The sequence below is a fragment of the Carcharodon carcharias genome, chromosome 11 (assembly GCF_017639515.1).
Source record: "Carcharodon carcharias isolate sCarCar2 chromosome 11, sCarCar2.pri, whole genome shotgun sequence".
Classification (NCBI taxonomy): Eukaryota; Metazoa; Chordata; class Chondrichthyes; order Lamniformes; family Lamnidae; genus Carcharodon; species Carcharodon carcharias.
Genome location: NC_054477.1, coordinates 59127378 through 59149454, shown reverse-complemented (window position 1 = coordinate 59149454; position 22077 = coordinate 59127378). Strand labels below are relative to the sequence as shown.

Here is a 22077-nt window from a genome sequence, read left to right as displayed (position 1 = left end):
TGTTTCTGGGAAATTATTTGTATCCTTTTTTGTGAAGACAGAACCAAAATATGTGTTCTATGCTTCTAGTACCCAGAAGAAAAGAGTCTGGCCAGCCTTCTTTCAAAAAAACGCAAATGATTTATCTATTATACAACAAAACTTCTTTTAAACAAGCTTCAAAAACTAGTTAACACAATTGTAATCAGGAAGTATAACAATCTACCTCTTAAAGAATTCCTGCAGCACACATACAGACACACTCACACAAAGGACAAACCGAGTCTCTCTGTAGAAATGGGCTTTAGAGAATAGGCATAAAAAGAAAATAAAGGAGAAAGTCCACAGGGTCTCGACTTGGCAACCTGGAGTTCTCATGTGTGAAGGCAGGCCACTGGTACTGGTGGAAGTTTTCACCAACTGGTGCCGGCTTTGCAGGTCCAAATGCAGACTGGTTATACTCAAATGAGGGTCCTCTGGCTACAGTTTGCTAGCCACACAATTTTAGGCAAGGTAGAGAGAGGGAGCCAGCTAGGGTAGCCTTCCTTCCTCTGCTTTTTCCCCAACAAGGCTGAAAGCAACACCACAGGTTCAAACTCAGGGTTTGCGTCTGCAATGTGATTGCCTTTTTGTCTTCCAGTTTTTCATTAAAGGGCTTTGCAGTTCAAAACAAAATTCCTTGGTTGTGCAGAACTTGAGTATTGCTGAAAAAAGAGACATGTCTAACCTTTTCATCTTGCACTCATCAGGACGCTCTCAAGGATACCAATTTAAGGGGAAAACGGAAATTTTAATGTATATGAAGAGTGCTGATTGGTTGGAAGGAGAACGCACCACTGATGGTGACTGACAGTCAACTACCAAGCACTGTTTGAAATTTAAACCAGGCAGCTTGACCCTGATTGGTCAAGGCATTGCCCTGAGGAATGAGCCAGAGAATGGCTGCTGTCACTTATTTTGTTTACACGAAACAACTGCAATGTATGTACGTGTTCTTTCTGTCTGCAAAAAACAGGGCCCTGTTTATTAATATATGTAGCTTCCAGCACATGTAGATGCGCCACACTGAGCCCAACTGATCATCTGAAATTGGTTGTCAGCGTAATTCTTAGCACTTTGAGGATTATTTGGCAAATGTTGTTCAATCGTGGAATCACATCTAATGTTGGACACTGTTTTAAGTTTTTCAAGCATGGGCTGGTTGCAACGGTCTGCACCCTGCCCATTGCGAATGGCAGCTAGAACATGCAGTTTGATATGATCCACCAGACTTTGGGATGTACATACCTAGCATCACACTGGCACTGAAATTCATATACCACATAGCTCATTTATGTGATAGGCAGAAGATCTTTTTGGCTTGATGGCAGCACCCTGTTAGTGGCAAACACCACTCGTGTTGCTACTGCATAGCAGTAGTGTGAAACGCTAGCTTCACCTGTTGCTCAAATTTTTGATTACCTTGCCCTTCCAGGGCAATCTGAGGTAGACTGGGCAATTTTCAGGGCTGAAAGTGACGGCTATTCAACATGACTGGATAGCCTTGCTCGAAAGTAAGCTGAAAAATGCTTGCTGGGCTTGTTTAAAAGCGATGAGCTACTACATGATATATATATATATATGACAGGATTCATTCTCACGGTTTGCTATGTATGGGCTGCCCAGGATACACAAGTGATGCCCCTTTTTATCTATGACTGGTTATGCACAACATGAATTGGCCAAATGGTTGGAGGAATTGTTACAGTCAGTTTTGACCAAGTTTTCCACACATAGTGAAGGACTGCATCACATTTACGAAGGCCATACAGGTCTTGCATGTTGATAGCAATGCTGTGTCCATGTGCTCATTTGACATTGCTAGCCTATTCACCAATGTTCCACTTAAGGAAACCATAGATATTTGGGCTGCAGCACCATATCATAGCTATCTAGGCCCGGTCACCACTGTGAATCAGTATTCATTGAACTTATGAACTTGGCAACTTCCGCAGTTGAGTTTTGTTTGAATGATGCCCAAGTAGTTGGTGTTGCTATGGTGTCCTCTCTAGGCCCAGTTCTCTCAAACATCTTTGTTGGGTTCCATGAGAATCATGTCTTCGATGGAATGAACCTAACCACCTACCCCTTGTATATTTCCGATATGTGGCTGATACGTTTGCTATATTTAAATCTGCAGTTGCATGTAACAATTTCCATCCATGCCTTAATGGGCTCCATCCTACACTCAAATTCACCCAAGAAATGGAGCAGTTCAATGAACTCCCCTTCTTTGACATACTAGTTGAGAAATCTGCCAGGGGGTTGTCAACTCCAAGCCTACTTTCACTAGTCATTATACGGGTTGGGATTCCTGCAGTTCCACATGCTATAAGATTGGTCTTATCGGCAACCTTGTAAGTAGGGCCCGAACCATTTTCTCACCATGCAAGCTTGATGCTGAAATAGGACGCATCAAAGGCATCCTGCAGGATAATGGCTCCCTTGATCAGATCATTTTGCTCTGTATATCATGCAAACTCATGAATGGGCCGAAGGCCGTTACTTTTGGCTCTGAAAAGTGCCAGATGACCATGGAAGGGCAAGGTATCTCAAAAATTTGAGCAACAGGAGAAGCTAGCTGTTTCATGCTGCAACTATGCAGTAGCAACACGAGTGATTTTCACCACTAGCAGGATGCTGCTGTCAAGCCAAAAAGATGTTCTGCCTATCACACAAATGAGTAATGTGGTATATGAATTTCAGTATCAGTGTGATGCTAGGTATGTACATCCCACAGTCTGGTGGATCGTATCAAACAGCAAGTCACACAGAATCACAGTGCAGAAGAGGCCCTTTGGCCCATTGAGTCTACACCGACACATGAGGAACACCTGACCTACCTACCTAATCTCATTTACCAGCACTTGGCCCGTGACCTTGAATGTTATGACGTGCCAAGTGCTCATCCATGTACTTTTTTAAAGGATGTGAGGCAACCCGCCTCCACCACCCTCCCAGGCAGTGCATTCCAGACCATCACCACCCTCTGGGTAAAAAAGTTTTTCCTCACGTTCCCCCCCACAAACCTCCTGCCCCTCACCTTGAACTTATGCCCCCTTGTGACTGACCCTTCAACTAAGGGGAACAGCTGCTCCCTATCCACCCTGTCCATGCCCCTCATAATTTTGAACACCTCGATCAGGTCGCCCCTCAGTCTTCTCTGCTCCAGTGAAAACAACCCAAGTCTATCCAACCTCTCTTCATAACTGAAATATTTCATCGCAGGCAAATTCCTGGTGAATCTCCTCTGCATCACCTCCAGTGCAATCACATCCTTCCTATAATGTGGCGACCAGAACCGCACACAGTACTCCAGCTGTGGTCTCACCAAGGTTCTATACAACCCCAACATGACCTCCCTACATTTGTAATCTATTCCTCAATTGATAATATATCTTTTTCACCACCCCACTAACATGCCCCTCCGCCTTCAGAGATCTATGGACACACACCAAGATCCCTTTGTTTCCCAGAACTTCCTAGTGTCATGCCGTTCATTGAATACTTCCTTGTCAAATTACTCCTTCCAAAGTGTATCACCTCACACTTTTCAGTGTTAAAACCCATCTGCCACTTATCTGCCCATTTGACCATCCTGTTTATATCTTCCTGTAGCCCAAGACACTCAACCTTACTGTTAACCACGCGGCCAATCTTTGTGTCATCCGCAAACTTACTAATTCTACCCCCCACATAGTCATTTATGTTGTTTATATAAACGACAAATAATAGGGGACCGAGCACAGATCCCTGTGGTACGCCACTGGACACTGGCTTCCAGTCACTAAAGCATCCTTCTGTCATCACCCTCTGCCTCCTACAACTAAGCCAATTTTGAATCCACCTTATCAAATGACCCTGTATCCCATTGCCTTTACCTTCTTTATAAGTCTCCCAGCCACTGTTTGCAATGGGTAGGGTACAGACCGTACCCAACCAGACTGTGCTTGCAAAACTCAAAACACAGTGTCCAACATTAAATGTGATTCTGCAATTGGACAACATTTGCCGAATAAACCTTAATGTGCTATGAATTCTGCTGACAACCAACTTAAGATTGTCAGTTGGGCTCAGTGTGGCTCATCTGCGTATACTGGAAGCTACATAAATTAACGTACAGGGCTCTGTTCTTTGCAGACAGAAAGAATATGTACGTATATAGCGGCTGTTTCAGCCAAACAAAATAGGTGACAGCCATTTGCTGACTCATTGCTCAGGGCAATACCTTGACCAATCAGGGTCAAGCAGTCTAAGTTTCAAACAATGTGTGGCAGTTAACTGTCAGTCACTATCAATGGTGCATTCTCCGTGGCAATGCCACTCTCTACACATAGTGTAAATTGGTGTTTACCCCTTATATTGATATTCTTGTGAGTGTCCTGATGAGTGCAAAACGAAAAGCTTAGACATGTCTCTTTTTTTCAGCAATACTCAAGTTCAGCACTACCTAACAACGCTGACTAAGAAGCATTACAAGCCAGGGCTACCTAGTAATACAAAAGAAAAATATTGTGGATCTGAAATAAAACCAGAAAATGCTAGAAGCAGTTAAGGTAGCATCTGTGGAGAAAAGCAGAGTTAACGTTTCAGGTTGATATTTCATTAGATCCATCAGACACTCAAGTCTTTGTGTTCACAGTCCTCCAGGAATCCGTCCATAAATGATTGAGAGCTGTATCCCAGTTTGCTTTTCTTTGGGTTCGGGGATGAAGTTATGAAGGTGGGAGCAATCAAGTGCTCAGCACCTTTTAAGGGAGCTTCCCTCAGACTGTACTGTAAGCTCTAAACATAGACACCTGTAAGAAATTATCACCCCATTACCTCCTGGCAGTTTCCCAGATTCTCTGCATTGAGGTGCATCATGGACAATCTGCATGTTTAATGAATGCGTTCAAGGCTTGTCTTTGCTGTTGACGTTGCAGAGATCTCTGGTGGGTGGTTGGAGCTATCTGGAGCCAAAAGAGAAAAATATTAAGGCCATGGTGACCTCCATCTCTACTGATAACACTCTGTGTGATGTAGACTGCGGCTTCAGGCCTTTCTGTAATTTCATGGTTGGCCATTTGCTCTTCCATGTGAAGTGCATTTTCTGCATGTGCTGATGCCCTGGTATGATCTTGGTGCTTTGTATGTTCTGTTGGAGGAGGGCTAATAGTGAATGAATTGTGATCTTCTCCCAGGTTGCCTTACTTACTGGACTTTCGGCTCTTGTTTCTCTTCCTCCTCCGTTTAAGAAAGTTGAATGTAGAATTTTTATTGGGCAGCTCATTGTTCTTTTAAACATGGTGAACAGGCTAAAGGTCTGAAAATTTTCAAGTTCAGAGATTCACAGGATTCTGTTGTGAAAACTGCGATGTCAAAAAGATATTGATTCAAAAAAATGTTACAAAGAGAAGCTGCATGGTTTAGAAACTGCCTGCAGTCTGAATCATCATAACACTGGTTTAACGCTGCTGCACGTCTAACTGCATGTAGATTTCTTGGGGTAACTACAGCCACCAGAGAAGCAACATATTTGCGTGAAATTACATGAACTTCCTTTTTTGTATGGAAGGACTCAGCTAAATTAACGACTGACTTGAGTTGGGGCATAGTGTAAAAACTGGCATACATCACTTGTGCGCAAATTTCCTTTGTTATTTTTGGCACTGAAAATATATATGCTATTGTTTTGATGCAAGTTTCTAAGAAAATCTGGGCCATCTAAAGCAGTGAAGCTAGAATGAGGAGGCATTTGAAAGCTGAGGAGGCATACAGTATTAAAGATCAATAAAGCTAAAATGAAGCATGACAATGCTGCTACTTGTACCTTCCATGTTATCATGTTATCTGTGGCCCAAGGAGACTTTACAGTGAGGTCCTATTTGCTCATTAATTCTGCTTTGTGTCATTTCTGTGACCTTCAAAAGGCGGACATAATGACCTTTGTTGCTACATTTTGTTTCACTGGGGTGAAGGTGAATGTGTTTTGTAGTCCAGTAAGTATTTTGAAACTTTTTTGTATAATGAATTCTTGGAAACTGATTTATTATTATTTTGCTCACTTATTTTTCTCGGGTCTAACAAATGCACAAAAAATGGCATGAGTACTCCCTGAAATGCACATTCAATCTTTTACCGAAATGAGTAGGCTGCCTGTCTTTCATTTGTGCAATGTTTGTGCCTCTTGGGTTGGAAGGCTGATAGTGTATGTCCGTCTCAAATGGAGGGAGAGATATGAGCAGAAGTAGGCTGTTTGGCCCATCCAGCCTGCTCTGTGTTTAAATAAGGTTATGGCTGGTTTGTGGCCTTAACTATATACTCTTGCCTGCTTCCATAACCCTTGACTCCCTTGTAGATCAAAATCTGTCCAACTCAGCATTGAATATATTCATTGACCCAGCCTCCATTGCTCTCTGTGAAAGGGAATTCCAAAGACTAATGACACTCTAGGAGAAAATATTCCTCCTCATCGCCATCTTACTTTTTTAAACCAAACCTCCACGAGGCATCTACCCTCTCAAGCCACCTAAGAATCTTACGATTGCATAAGATCACCTCATTCTCCTAAACTCGTGAGTATAGGCCCAGCCTCCTCAACCTTTCCTTATAAGACAATCCCTTCATCCCAGGAATCAGCTTAGTGTACCTTTGAACTGCTTCCAGTGCAAGTATATCCCTCCTTCAGGAGACTGAAATTGTACATAGTACTGTGTGATCTCGCTAATGTGCTATACTGCTGTAGGCCTATGGTCTTTTGTGGACTGTGGCTAATTACTTATAAACAAGATTACTGAAGTGGCATTATTCTAGGTTTGATTCCTTGTTGGCTTGTTTACTTGGGTGGACGTGGTGATAATGAGCCTTAGTTATGGGTGTCTTGATTGCATTGTTATGTATTCTTTCAGATACATTGTCTGCTTTTGTTTATCAATCCAGGTGGTCATTGCTGTTAATTTGCATCCCACAATCCAAATATGGCTTTAGCATTGTTGCTGTTTTAATTCAAAAGGTGTTAACAACATGGATTTTATAGTATTGTGGCATTTAAGATTTGAAAAATAATCTTTCTTTAATTTGGATGTGTTTCTGTTTAATTTGGAGCAACATCTAAATTTTGTTTAGTATGCCTACAATGTTGAGAACGCCAGTTTTATTGATTGATCTAAGTAACCACATGTCAATCATATTCCCATAAGGCAGCCATTTTTCTTTATTTTTAGTTTTCGATTTCATTTTTTTTAGCATTCTTTCCTTTGTTTGCATTGGAAAAATGGTTATTTTGGTGTGGTAGACCCAAGCAACCCCTCTATTTGGGATAAAACTAGGAATGTAGAATTCGAGGCAGGGACAAGCAGACTGAGGCAGATTTATTTTTTGGTAAGCAATTATGCACTTAATATGCCAGTATGTGGACTGGCATATAATTCCAGCCATCTTGGAGCATTGCCAGTAACAATTTGCAAAGTGCACAGGTCACCAGATTGGTGAAGCACACCAACTAACTAACTGAACATTGTGGGATATAGTTTAAATTTGTCTACAAGGGTATTTGTTGTTGCAGTGAGTCCATAGGTGAATATTTGAGGTGTACTACCCCCATCCAGTTCAAATGCACTTGAGAAGTGCCTTACCATAACATGGCTAGCTGAATCCTGGCTAACAGCCTTTGGAGGTAATCTGGTAATTGTACCATTGTGTTAATAAGGGAAAGTCAGAGGAACAAGGGAAGATTTTCACAGCTGTTACTATACTTGAGAGAACATCATCAACAAAGATTGACCAGGTCTGGGGCTCTTTGCCCTGAAAAAGAGTAAACCATGAGGAGACCATAGAGATCTTTAAAAATATGAAGGGTTTCAATAAGCTGGATCTGGAGGATCTCTTCCAACCAGTTGAGGCCAGAGTGCATAAATTAATAGCTAACAGCCAGTAACAATTCAAAAAAGAAATGAGAAATGTCTTTACAGAGTACTGAGATTGTGGTACTTGCCACAAGCAGATGGCGTTGTTTACATTTAAGAGGAGCCTTGATGATTACATGAGCAAGGGGATAGAGGGATCCAAAGGGCAGGGTGGAAAGAGGGAATTAAAGTGGGAGTAGGCTCTTGTGGAAAAGAAACACCAGTATAGACTAGTTAGACCTTTGATGTAATGTGTTATAAAGTTGCCTTTATCAGGTGTCTTGATGTCCAATTTTTCTTTTGTTCATTCAGGGGATGTGGGCTTCACTGGCTAGGCCAGCATTTATTGCCCATCCCTAATTACCTTTGAGAAGGTGGTGGTGAGCTGCCACCTTGAACCACTCCAGTCCATGTGATGTAGGTACATCCACAGTGCTGTTAGGGAGAGTATTCCAGGATTTCGACCCAGCGACATGAAGGAATGATGATACATTTCCAAGTCAGGATGGTGGTTGACTTGGAGGGAAAGGAGCTTCTAGGTGGTGGTGTCCCCATCTATCTGCTGCTCTCATCCTTCTAAATGGTAATGGTTGTGGGTTTGGAAGGTGCTGTCTAAGGAGCCTTGGTGAATTCCTGTAGTGCATCTTATAGATAGTACACCTTCCTGCTACTGTGCGTCGGTGGTGGAGGGAGTGTATGTTTGTAGATGGGTTGCCAGTCAAGTGGGCTGCCTTGTGCCGGATGGTGTCCAGCTTCTTCAGTATTGTGGGAGCTGCATCCAGGCAAGTGGAGAGTATTCCATCACACTCCTGACTTGTGCCTTGTAGGTGGTGGACAGTATTTGGGGAGTCAGGAGGTGAGTTACACTCTGCAGGATTCCTAGCCTCTGACCTGCTCTTGTAGCCACAGTATTTATATGGCTAGTTCAGTTTCTGGTCAGTGGTAACCCCCCAGGATGTTGTTAGTGCGGGATTCAGTGATGGTAATGTTATTGATCGTCAAAGGGCTTTGGTTAGATTCTCTCTTGGTGGTCATTGCCTGGCACTTGTATGGCTTGAATGATACTTGCCACTTGCCAGCTCAAGCCTGGATATTGTCCAGGTCTTTCTTCATTTGGACATGGACTGCTTCAGTATCTGGGGAGTCATGAATGGTGCTGAGCATTTTGCAATCATTAGCGAATATCCCTGCATAGCATGATAGAGACCAGTATTGTAACTGTACTGTAACAGCTTGGCTAGACGCGTGGCAAGTTCTGGAGCACCAGTCTCGGTACTATTGCTGGAGTATTGCCAGGGAGTATGATGGATAGAACAAATTAGAGCAGGTTGCCTCTCCATCTGAACAAGAAGCAGAGGGACTATGTCACAGTTCATTCTGCTTGATAGATTCATGGTAGTTTGCAGCTGAGTATTGACTAGCTTAGTGTGTGATAAGCAAGTTTAAACCTGGGTGTGCTAATTTGTTACTGAATAGTAGTGTGCAAGAGAAATTAATGGTAAAATTGAGGTATTTGATCCCTAGGCAGAGTTGGAAAGTTTCAACAGGTTATTTAGTGTTTTATGCAACTTTATCAGCAGTTTTCAGTAGATGGTTTTTATAGGTTCGCCACCATTCATGAATGTATCCAGGTGAACAGGGTGAGTATGTTTAAGAAGTTGGCTATTTGGGATAATGGTGAGTTTACAAGAGGTGCAAACATTGCGCAAATGAAAGACAGGCAGTGCGATCCTTTTGGTGCTAGATTGAAGATGCATTTCATTGCCATTTTTTTGCGTTTTTTCCGGGATGGAAAAGTTACTAACTTGAGTAACAAAGCACTGATATCAGAATTTCCATAATCTGGTTGCAGACAATTTAATTTATGTACTGATTAAAATGAAGTGGTGCTCGAATGGTTTTCCAAGGGATGCTATTGATCTGGTATCTTCACACGCTGTTGTGATCTTCCATCTATACGCTCAAATGTTAGCTCCATAGTTGTAATTCAACTAGGTGGGTGGGTCCAGTATGGCGGTAACAAACTTTTTGTCAGAAAAGTATTTTTGCCAAAAAGGTTTCGTACGCTGCTATTCCAAAAGATAATACAATGTTTGTTTTTTTTCCTGAAAACCATGTTCAGTTTGGGTGTCACTCCAGCTTCTTATGGCGGTTCACTATTAACTGAGTCCTTACCTGCCTGAAATAAGTTAATGACCTTTGCTTGATGCCATACTACTGGAAATCAACCTTCCAAGATAATGCAAGTGGTGGCCCATTACAAGCTTCTGTAACAAGCTTCTGTAGAAATTCAGGGTATGTGCTGTGGTAGCCAGTTGCAATAGTAGTTTTTTTGCTATGCAGCACAGTTAAGTTCTGATGCTGTGAAGGCTTGGGGGGATGGGGGTGCAGAAAGTGTTCTGATTCAGGCATTTAATGAAAATGGCCCCATTCATCATGTACTTTCCCTTCGATGCCTTTCGTGTGGTTGGTTCTTTGCGTAGCTGACTGGCAGTGGTATTGGCTGACACGGATGATTGTCTTGCTAGTGGATGTTGAACAGCATGCAAGTAACTGAGGATCAGCTTTTCTGACTATAGTTAACATAAATTTGTCCTGCACCGTGAGCTGTCAGTTTTGCACAAATATCAGCCAGAATTGAACTATTAATAATAAACTGTTGTGTTTATCACAATTTTTTACCCATCGGAGGTTAAAGGGATGCCTGAACTGCCAATATGAAATAAATACTTTTTTCAGACAGAGAATTGTAACCAAGAGGATTGTAAAAGAATGCCAACTTAATGAAGGAAATTAAAAATAATGCAATGCTGTAAATAACTTTACAGCTGTTATTTTGAGTATTTTCATGTATCAAACACCGTGAGTTGCTGATTTCATTTAACAGTTACTTTCAGGCAAATGCAAGTGATTTTTAAAAATTATGTTGATTCCCTCGAGTGCTGACAAGGCTATAAGTAGCTGGTTCAAATGACCATTATGAACTTCACTGTGGTAGTTTGAAAAATAATCTGGAGACTCCTGCCCCTACCTATTAGTATTGTGTACTTATTCTTTTACTTTGTATTCATTACAAAGTATTCATTTACTTTGTAGACAATCGAGAGATAAAGGGCCTTTTCGACAAATTCTTGATTCCCTTCTCTGATGCAAGTGATGATGGGGACAGGGAAAATAAAGAAGACACAGTTTCCCTTGATTCTAAATTTGAGGATAACCGAACCAAAGGGAAGAAGCAGGTACAAAAAGATAAAAGCACAAAAGAGGAGAATGACTCCAGACTGCAGAATGCAATTGAAGAAACTCAAGAGGTTCTCGATACAATATCTCAGACTGAGGAGAATACAGGTATAAACTAGACCTTTTTTTGCATAGCTGAAGTAAATTTTGTGTTTGTTACATTGAGAAAAGTTATTTTATGAAATGTCCGATCTATCAGTCTCTCATCCTTTAGATGTTTAGTTTTATACTTGCAGTACTGTAAAATCTTATTTTTCAAGGTACCGTCTTTTAACATTTAGGGACAGTTTTGGCATTAAGATTCCAAACAGTTGAGCTATCTTGTTTACATCTGAAAGGAGTTAACGTGTGCTTACACCAATTGTAGAGCCCTGTAGCACAGAAGAATATGGCTAACTTAGCATAGTCTGGGAATTGGGTGTGATGCCTCCTGTTTTGGGTTTTTTAATTATTTCACAGAATGTGGGTGTTGCTAGCTAGGCTAGCATTTATTGTCCATCTCTGATTACCCTTGAGAAGGTGGTGAAGCACCATCTTAACCACTACAGTCCATCTGATGTGGGTACACCCACAGTACTGTTAGGAAGAAAGTTCCAGGATTTTGACCCAGCGACAGTGAAGGAACAGTGATATAGTTCCAAATCAGGATGGAGTGTGGCTTGGATGGGAAATTGCCAGGTGGTGGTGTTCCCATGCATCTGCTGCCTTGTCCTTCTAGGTGGTCGCAGGTTTGGCAGATACTGTCGAAGGAGCCATGGTGAATTGCTGCAGTGCATCTTGTAGATGGTACGCACTGCTGCCATAGTGCATCGGTGTTGGAGGGGATGGATGTTGAATGGGGTGCCAGTCAAGGGGGTTGCTTTGTCCTGGGTGGTGTTGAGCTGCTTGAGTGTTATTGGAGCTGCACTCATTCAGGCAAATAATAGGTATTCCATCAAACCCCTGACTTGTGGCTTGTTGATGGTGGACAGGCTTTGGGGAGGTGAGTTACTGGCTGCTGAATTCCCAGCTTCTGACCTGCTGTTGTAGCCACAGTATTTATATGGCTGGTCCAGTTCAGTTTCTGGTCATTGGAACCCCCAGGACATTGATAGCGGGGGTTTCAGCAGTGGTACTGCCACTGAATATCATGGGAAGATGGTTGGATATTCTCTTATTGGCGATAGTTATTGCCTGACACTTGTGTGGTGAGAATGTTACTTGCCACACATCAGCCCAAACCTGAGTGTTATCTAGGTCTTGCTGCATATGGACACAGACTGCTTGGGTACCTGAGTAGTTGCAAATGGTGCTAAACATTGTGCAATCATTAGCGAGCATCCCCAATTGTGACATTATCGGCGACCTTCCCGCCATCCTGAAAATGGTTGGGCCTAAGACACTACCCTGAGGAATTCCTGCAGTGATGTCCTGGGACTGAGGTGACTGATCTCCAACAACCACAGCCATCTTCCCTTGAGCTAGGTATGACTCCAACCAGTGGAGAGTTTCCCCCTGAATTCCCATTGACTCCAGTTTTGTTCAGGCTTCTTGATGCCACACTCGGTCAAATGCTGCCATGGTCACTATTATCAGGGCTAGCTTTTAATTCTAGATTTATTCGTTGCATTTAAATTACACCAGTTGCAGTTGGTGGGGTTTGAACGCATGACCACAGAGCATTAGCCTGGGCCTCTGGATTGCTAGTCCAGTGACGTTACCCATATGCCACTGAATCCCCCTTAAGCACTTTATTCACTATAGGTGGCTGGGTTTCATAACCAGACACCTCCTACCAGCCCCCACAGCTACTTAATCTTCTGGGAAAGGTAGAAAACCGCGGGCCAATATGGGGAAACAACTCATTCAAAATCTGTCCCGGAGATTGTTTGTTACCTCAACACTTGTTTCCTGGACATTACTCCAGATTCACGGAATGGGAATGTATCAACAGACATGCAATCCACTCTGTTCTTTCATTCTATAACCTGAAGTTGGGCCACCTTCAAGCCTACACTGCTCGTGAGCAATTGGATCTGACAGTAAAGCCTGTGAGTAATTAAGGTTCTATAAACCGGGGACATTCTCAAAGCTTGCCGCCTCTCAATGCTTTCCAAGCATCATGTGAGGGGGCCAAACCTGGGCACAGTACTTAAGGTGTGGTCCAGCCAAAGATCTGTATAATGTTAGAACAGTCACCTTGATTTGCTGGATCCTTCTATTTATACAAGCTAATACGTGTTAGCTTTAGTAACAGCTTCTCTGTATTGGTCAGGAACCTTCAGATATCTTTGCACAGTAACTCCTAGATCCTTTTCTTCCTGAACTACTTGCTGTATCATTTCCTGGAAATGAGCATGCAATTCAAGATCATCTTTATTAGTACTTCTGCATCAGCAAGCTACATTATAACTGTTAATTTTAATCTTAAACATTTCATTTGTTTGAATATTTAGATGGAAAACAGGAAATGTTAAAGTTGGGTGTGGACCTACAACTTGATTGGATGACATTGGAAGATTTTCAAAAACATTTGGATGGAAACGATGACTTGATTTCTACACCAAAGATAATATCCAATAGTGAGTGTCAATAAATTTTTTTTTTGTATAAGCAGTGTCTTGGAGGCCACTTGCAAAATCATTATAATAAATTAATTTGATTGAGCTATACTTTGCATAACAATTAATAGCGTACTTGTAATTCAAATGGAACTTGTAATTACAGGTTATATTATCTGAAATTAATTTTGGGGATTCAGTAATGCTTATATGATTTATAGTCTGGATTAAGGTTGAGGTAAACAATGCAAAACAGAGATTAGTTTGAGGGTTGAGCTTTAATCAGTTTATACACTTATTTCAAAATGTTTCGGCCCTGCCATGGTGTCTTGCAAAGAATTAGATCTTTCCTTAAGTAGTTATGCAAAAACTATTTTTCTGCTCTGGTTAAAAATGTTGGAGTCTGACCAGAGATCAGCATCTTATTTTAATAATTGGTGATAGAAATGCTTAAAGTGGATTATATATTTTCAAAAGATGATTGTGGATTCTTGAACTTGTCGTTAACTCTTAGTCTTGTGGATTTATGGTGTCAAATCTAGGTAGGTCACTGCTATTATATAAGTCCTCCTTTAAAATTTATTCAATAATCAAATATAAAGAGTGTGACTAATATTTATCCATATAGACGAGCCCCTCAGTTTAGCTCCAAGCTCAGATAGTTTTGTAGATGTGTAAATAAAGGAAGATTTAGAGTTTAAAAGTTTTCTTTAATTTTTCCTCAAAGTTCCAATAATGTTAGAATTGTGTGCTGTTGCTGAAGCAGACTCATGCCACTTCAGTCTGAAGTACGTTTTCAGCTTACTAAGAGCATTGATATGTTCTATTTCAAACCGGAGAGTGTGTAGGACAAATTATTTGATCGTTTAATACAAATTTGCTTTTTTTTTTAATTCTTTCATGGCTTGTGGACATTGCTAACAGGGGCAGCATTTGTTACCCATCCCTTTATTGCCATTGAGAAGGTGGTAGTAAGCTGTCTTTTTGAACAACTCTAGTCCATCTGGTTCAAGTACTCCCACAGTGCTGTTAGGAAGAGAGTTGCAGGATTTTCAACAGCAACAGTGAAGGAACCGCAATTATAGTTCCAAGTCAGGGCAGTGCACCTACTGCCCTTGTCCTTCTAGGTGGTAGAACATGCAAGTTTAGAGGATGCTGTTGAAGAATGCTTGGCAAGTTGATGCAGTGCATCTTATATATGGTACATACTGCTGCCACTGTGCCTTGGTGGTGGAGGGAGTGAATGTTTAAGGGGATACTGATCACCAGTTGGTGGTGTCGAATTTCTTGAGTAGTGTTGGAGCAACATTCATCCAGGCAAGTGGAGAACATTCCTTCACACTCCTGACTTGTGCCTTATAGATGGTGGACAGACTTGGGGGAGATGGGAGGTAAGTTGCTCACTGTGGAATTGGCCACTGACCTTTTGTAGCTGCTGTATTTATATGGCTGGTCCAGTTCAGTTTCTTAATCCCCAGGATGTTGATAGTGGGGATAATACCATTGAATGTTAAGGGGAGATGATTAGATTCTCTTTTGTTGGAGATGGTCAATGCTTAGCACTTGTGTGGGGCGAATGCTACTTGCCACTTGTCAGCCCAAGTCTGAATGTTGTCCAGGTCTTGCTGCATACGGACACAGACTCCTTCAGTATCTGAAGAGTCATGAATTGTGCTGAACACTGCAATCATCAGCAAACATCTCCATATCTGACCTTCTGATGAAGGGAGGTCCATTGAAGCAACTGAAAATGGTTGGGCCTAGTACAGTATCCTGGGGAGCTCCTGCAGTGATGTCCTGAGGCTAAGATGATTGACATCCAACAACCATCTTTCTTTGTGCTAGGTATGACTCCAACCAAAGGGGAGGGTTTTCCCTGATTCCCATTGGCTTCAGTTTTGCTAGGGCTCCTTGATGCCACACTCTGACAAATGCTGCCTTAATGCCACACTTAGCCAAGGGCAGTCACTGTCACCTCTTTTTGTCCACGTTTGGACTAAAGTTGCAACGAGGTCAGGAACCGAGTGAATCTGGCAGAACCCAAACTGAGCATCATGAGCAGGTTATTGGTGAACAAGTGCTGTCGACAACACTTTTCCATCATTTTGATGATTTGAGGGTAGACTGATGGGGCGGTAATTGGCTTGTTTGTATTTGTCCTGCTTTTTGTGGACAGGCTCCACCACAGTGAGGAAAATGAAGAATCGTTAAGGTGTACTCTTGCCAAGTGAGGAATGTGAATCATTTTTAATAATTATAACTTGAACATAAGTATGTCCGTTGTAAGTTAAAATACTGACAAGCCCAATTGCACTTGTCCTTCGTCAATGCATTGAGTTCGTCACTATTCTAAAGTTCCAATTTATTATCATCTTTGATATTTTACTGAGATAATTTTAATGTAATTAAGCTAGTAAGGTGCAAATATGTGAGTATTAGGGAAGTTTCTAATGGATTAAAAATATTTTTGTTTGGTTTTATAAATCTTTTAATCTTGTAGGTGTGTTGCGAGATGCAGTAAAAAGTGGGAACTATTTGACTGTAAAACTGGCTCTAAATTCGGGTCAAGAATATAATTTGGATCAAGAGGTACGTAAACATGTAGAAGCTGTATTTGTTGTAAACCTCAGATGCATATGTATCCCTTTCTACAACTATCCCTTCTCGACTTGTCTGCAGCCTTTGATAAAGTTGACCACAGCATCCTCCTCCAACATATCTGCAGTGTCCAGCTGAGTGGGACTGCTCTTGCCTGATTCCATTCTTGTCTATCCAGCTGTAGCCATAAAACCTCCTACAATGAATTCTCTTCCCACCCCATACTATTACCTCTGGTGTCCCTCACAATCATTTCTTGGCCTTCTCTTTCTCATCTTTATACTGATACTTGCTGATGTCACCCAAAAACCACATCAGGTTCCACATGTATGCGATAATACCCAGTTTTACCACATTGGTGACTCTCTTACCCCTCTGTTTTAGGCAACTATCTATTTCCACCTCCATAACATCACTTGTCCCTGCCCCTGTCTCAGCCCATGCGTTGCTGAAACCATCACATAGTTTTGTTATTGCCAGTCTCATCTATTTTAAGTTCTGTCCTGACCGGCCTTCTGTCTTTCATCCTCTATAACCTCATCCACAACTCTACCTTCACCCTAACTTGCACCAAGTCCTGTTTACTCATTATCCCTGTGCTTGCTGGTCTCCTTTGTCTCTAATATCACCAACACCTCAATCTAAAAATTCATATCCCCATGTTCAAATCCTCCCATGCCCTTGCTGTTCTCTATCCCTATTACAGTCCTACAGCCTTCAACGCTGCGTTTCTGCAACTCTGGCCTCTTTTGTATCCCCCCACTTGTTTTGCCTTTCAGCCATGTGGGTGATAAGCTCTGGAATTCCTTTCCCAAACCTTGCCACCTCTCTCCCCTCACTAAGACGATGCTTACACCTAAACCTTTGATCAAATAATCAGTTTCCTGTCCAAGTATTATCTTTGGCTTAATGTCAGTTTTCAATTGATATGCCCCTGTGAAGAGCTTTTGGTCTTTTTACTGTGTTAATGGACATATATAAATGCAATCTGTTGAATATTTATTTATTTATGATCATAGAATGGTTACAGCTGGAGGCCATTTGCTGAATGAAATTAAAATTATTTTATACTTTATCACTAATAGTACTTTAACTGTAGATGTTTTTAAGCTTTGAAAGACATAGACATGCTTAAGCGTCTTGAACCATCTGGTGAGCTTTTGCCCCATTATCAAATGTTCATGGTGCTACCCCAAGAAAACAATAGCAACACTAATAGGCACTTCAGATTATGCTTATTTGTGTCCAGCTTTTTATTTGTTTACATCTGAACTTGTTGTGGTAGGAGTTGGTAACTAAAAGGTGACAATGGAATGCTTATGGAATGAATTTAGTTTCATAGTAAGGAAGTCAGTTTTAATAACAGCCATTGTTATATGATCTTTTCCAGTTTTGAAAGGAAGGGATAATTCTGCTAGTAGCTTTAAATAGAATTTACGCTGTTTAAACTGATAACATTTTGAGTCAGAAGGTTGTTAGTTCAAGTTCCACTCCAGAGATTTGAACACACAATCCAGGCTAACATTTATGTGCAGGCAGAAGGGAATGCTGTGCTGTCACAGGTTCCATCTTTCAAATGAGGCCCTGCCTGTTGTTGTACACCTTTATGTGGGTATGGTTATGTTTTCTGCATACATCACTAGAGGGAAATGATGCACTGTATCATTAGCTCCCTCAGAACAAACTGAGACTACCAACTCTTGTACACATTCTCCAACTGTGTAATACTGCTACTGACTTCTCAGATCTTTAAATGAACCTACATATTTCTGTGTTAATCAATCCCTTATGCATGGTTGATGCCTTGATGTTTATCTATTAAGTAAGCACAAGGAGAAGAAAAACAGTACCATCTGATGGATGTAAAAGATCCCATGGCAGTATTTCAAAGAAGAGCAGGGGAGTTCTTCCTCATGTCCTGGCTAATATTTATCTCGAAAACTATATCCATCAATTGGTGGTGGGAACTGGTACGTTGCTGCTTGTGGGACTTTGTAATGTGCAATTTGTTTGCCATCTTTCCTGCAACACTAGTGGTATTGTCACTGGACCAGTAATTCTGAAGCCCAGGAGTAATGCTCTGGGAACCTGGGTTCAAATCCCATCATGAAGATGGTGGAATTTGAATCCAATAAAAATCTGGAATTAAAAAATATAAGTCTAATGATGGCTGTGAAACCATTGCCAGGTTGTCATAAAAACCCATCTGGTTCACTAATGTCCATTAGGGAAGGAAATCTGCCGTCCTTATCTGGTCTGGCCTACATGTGACTCCAGACCCACAGCAATGTGGTTGACTCTTAAGTACCAAGGGCAGTTGGGGATGGGCAATAAATGCTGGCTGAGCCAGAGACGCCCATATCCCATGAATGAATTTTTTAAAAAAAGACAGCGACTGCATTTCAAAAGTACTTTACAGGCTGTAAAATGTTTTGGAACATCCTAAGGTTATGAGTATAAATACAAGTTTCTTTTTAGCTTTTAATGAATTGCTTCAAAACTGCCGTTCACAATCTTTTGTAACATTAATGATGGCCATAATCAGCTTTATCCAAGCAATTGAAGAAAATGAGAAGCTATATCATGAAATCTGGTGAAATTTGAAGAAAATGGGCCACTGGCCAATTCTAGGTTTATTTTACACATGCTTGATATCAGTCGATTGGAGGGGGGTTGGTGGGATGGGATTGTGAATGTTAATTCATTGACTAACCTGCATTTAAAATTTCATATTTAGGATGATGTCTCTGTTACAGGACCCTAGTGGAATGAATTTGGTCATGTTTGCAGCTGCTGGAGGACAAGATGACATCCTTAGATTGCTAATCAAGAAAGGAGCAAAAATCAGTTCCAGGCAGAAGAATGGCACCACTGCATTGATGCATGCAGCTGAGAAGGTTGTGTTTACTACTACTATTTATTCATTATCTATATTGTTAGAAACACTTTTTATGTTTTTCTTGCCTTATAAATGCAAATAAGTAATAAAACTGAGCTACAATTAATTTCTTACAGTAGTCCTGTTAAATATTGCTGCAGATAAAATCATTATTTAATTTCCAATATGACCAGTGTCCTTGTAATGTGATCTGATTCTTTATCAATAACAACTGTTTCTGGAAAATAACTTAAGTATTGTGTGTAATATGTATTTTTTAGTAAAATTAAATGATTAAAAATACTTTTCCTTTCAGTCTAGTCTGAGGATAATGAAGGAAATTGTTCCATATCTAATTTTGGCCATGGTGAAATTGGCTGATGCTCTACACACCAGGCTTGTGACTGGAACCGCCTTGTTTATTCAGCTTTGTGTTATAGCCTGAATTTTCACCCCTGAAGCCAAATTGTTGTTAGGTTAAATCACCATTAAATATTTGAGTTTTCTTTGCTACATCACTTTTTCTGTGGAGGTCATGCAAAAGTTCTGGGATATGATATCAGTAATGGTGTGTATTTAAAGAAGAAAAAAGCCTGTTTCTAATCTGGTCCCAGTCCTAAGTAGCATAATTGAGAACCTGGTGATGAATGCCAAATTGTTGAGCCTTCAGCAAGGCCTGAGATTAGGGGTGCTTCTCCCATCCCTGAACAGGGGTAATTAAATGTATGAAACAAACACTCAGCTAAAAATGTTGTGTTGATTGGCACATTGAGTAATACTGTGTTAGACCTAGGATTTCTTGTTATAAGTAAAGCTAGTGCTAATGAAATATTGTGTGTAATATAATAGCTTGAATTGCAGGGACCAGAAGGAAATTTAAAGAAACTTGTTCCAGATGATTAAATGGGTTGAGGTAGTTTGTGTTAAAACAGATTATGGACAGAATAAACAAGATATGTCAAATAGTGATTTTGCATTCTATGTTTTTAATATGTGGGGTGCTCTATGATTTTGTTTTTTTGTTTTGAAGCTAGGCAGGGATAAGCATTGTGCAAAAGTGCTTGACTCTTATTACTACCCTTCAAGCCTTTTTCTACTTGCAAAAAGATAATGGTACTAAAATTTGTAATTGTAGTTGGTATTGGCTTGTTGGAGATGAAATTCTTGCTGTTCTAGAACGCGCATATAAATATCATCACTTTTTTTCCCCATTCACTTCTTTAATCCCCCCCCCCCCTCCCACCACCACCCTGCCCGCACCACCCTAAAGGCATCATCTCTTGGTTTATAGTTCAATGAGCAAGAATGCCCTAGTACCATTCTTCATCTGTGAATCTAGCTAGATGGTGTTGGCAGTGAGTATTTGGAGGGCATTGCAATGAATCCAAATAATGCAATGTCAACACATGGACGTCCTGCAGGACTCAGGATAGTGACCAGGAAAGGAAGGAAATGTGTTTTTCCACACCTCTCCTCCATTTTAAAATAAATGCACCCTGGGCACTGCAGTTGAACAACTAACTCTCTCTAAATGCTGAAAATTATACCTAGGACCTTGTAATCTTTATGACCTAGGGCTAGACTAGTGCTGTATACCCAGTAGTGAAGCATCTGTACATAGTTCCTGCCGCACTTTGTAGGCCATAAAATACACAATTTAGTGAGGAGTGTTTGATAACACTGCTCTTGAATGTCCTCTGACTTTCTGTTGCTGTAATGATATAATTTCACAAAGTGTGACAGAAACCCCACTTACGTGCCATAAAGACCAGAAGACTCTAAAATAAAGTAATAATCCATTGCTCTAAAATAAGATGAAACCTGTCTTGATCATAATGATTAAATAGTTATTATAACTGGAGACTTTAAACAAATGCTCCCATTGACCACATACTTATTAAATGTAACAATGTGTATATTTAGTACACAAGTACCTTAACATCTTTTATTTTCTCTATTCCCACCTTTCCTTAGAATTATCTTACAACAGTGGCAATTCTACTGGAGGCAGGTTCCCAAGTCAATGTTCAACAGATCAGCGGAGAAACTGCATTAATGAAGGTATATGTCATTTGTTGTGGTGAAATCATCAAAATCTATAGGGCAAGTTAAGTTTATATCCGTGTTTGAAGCTGTAAGTTCCAAAACAAAATTCCAAAATCTAATTGTTTCAGGTATTAGTATCATCTCAGAGTGCTTGTGAGGTGACTTACTGTTGGTATTTTTCAGGGTTTTTAAACTCAGTTATTTGCATTAGAAACAAAAGTATGACCTTTATTAATCTACTTGCTACCAAGCTCAGCTGATTGGGGTGTACTGAACAGAGATTGACTGCTTCCATGAAGGAAAGGTCAAGAGAGTGTCGAGGATTTCCTTAGTGCTGGCCTAATAATTGGAGGAGATTTAGAATAGATCAGGAAAATGTTTATAGCGTTTGAAGGATCTAAATAGAGGTTGAGGATCAGGGGGTGTCGGGCAAGGATGAAACATGGCAACAGATGGTGAGGCAGCTGTACATTTTAATTCCACTGCCATTCTATGCTCAGCCTGCAGGGAACGTCCCAAGAAGCCTTACCAAGGAGAAACTGATTCTGAACAGATATAGAGGAGTTATATGACACAGAATGGTTGAAAAGAGAAGTTTTCAGGAGGCTTTTATAGGTAGGAAGAGAATTACTATGAACCAAGTGGTTTCAGCTTAGGGCTAAGGCACCTCAAGATTGTTATCAATCTTAGAATGGAGGATAGCATGGAGTGCATGGGGACATAGTTGGTGGACTGAAGAACACAGACTGGGCATGGAGCTGGAGGAGGATAGAAATGGGTAGGGTTGGAGGGATTGGTAAAGCAGAATTTTGAATTAAATGCGTTGTGGGATAGGAAACAAATGGCAAGGTGATGGGCAAAGGGCCTAATG

The 22077-nt window shown here is 40.9% G+C and overlaps 1 protein-coding gene across 1 annotated transcript in view; it reads left to right on the top strand.

Annotated features, from left to right (window-relative positions):
- Window positions 1–22077, top strand: part of mphosph8 (M-phase phosphoprotein 8) — a 70418-nt gene that overhangs the window by 27963 nt on the left and 20378 nt on the right. The window contains exons 5-9 of the mRNA XM_041198908.1: window positions 11001–11252; window positions 13580–13705; window positions 16185–16273; window positions 19039–19179; window positions 21135–21221. Of these exons, the coding sequence (XP_041054842.1) occupies window positions 11001–11252; window positions 13580–13705; window positions 16185–16273; window positions 19039–19179; window positions 21135–21221 (695 nt within the window). The remainder of the gene's footprint in view (window positions 1–11000; window positions 11253–13579; window positions 13706–16184; window positions 16274–19038; window positions 19180–21134; window positions 21222–22077) is intronic.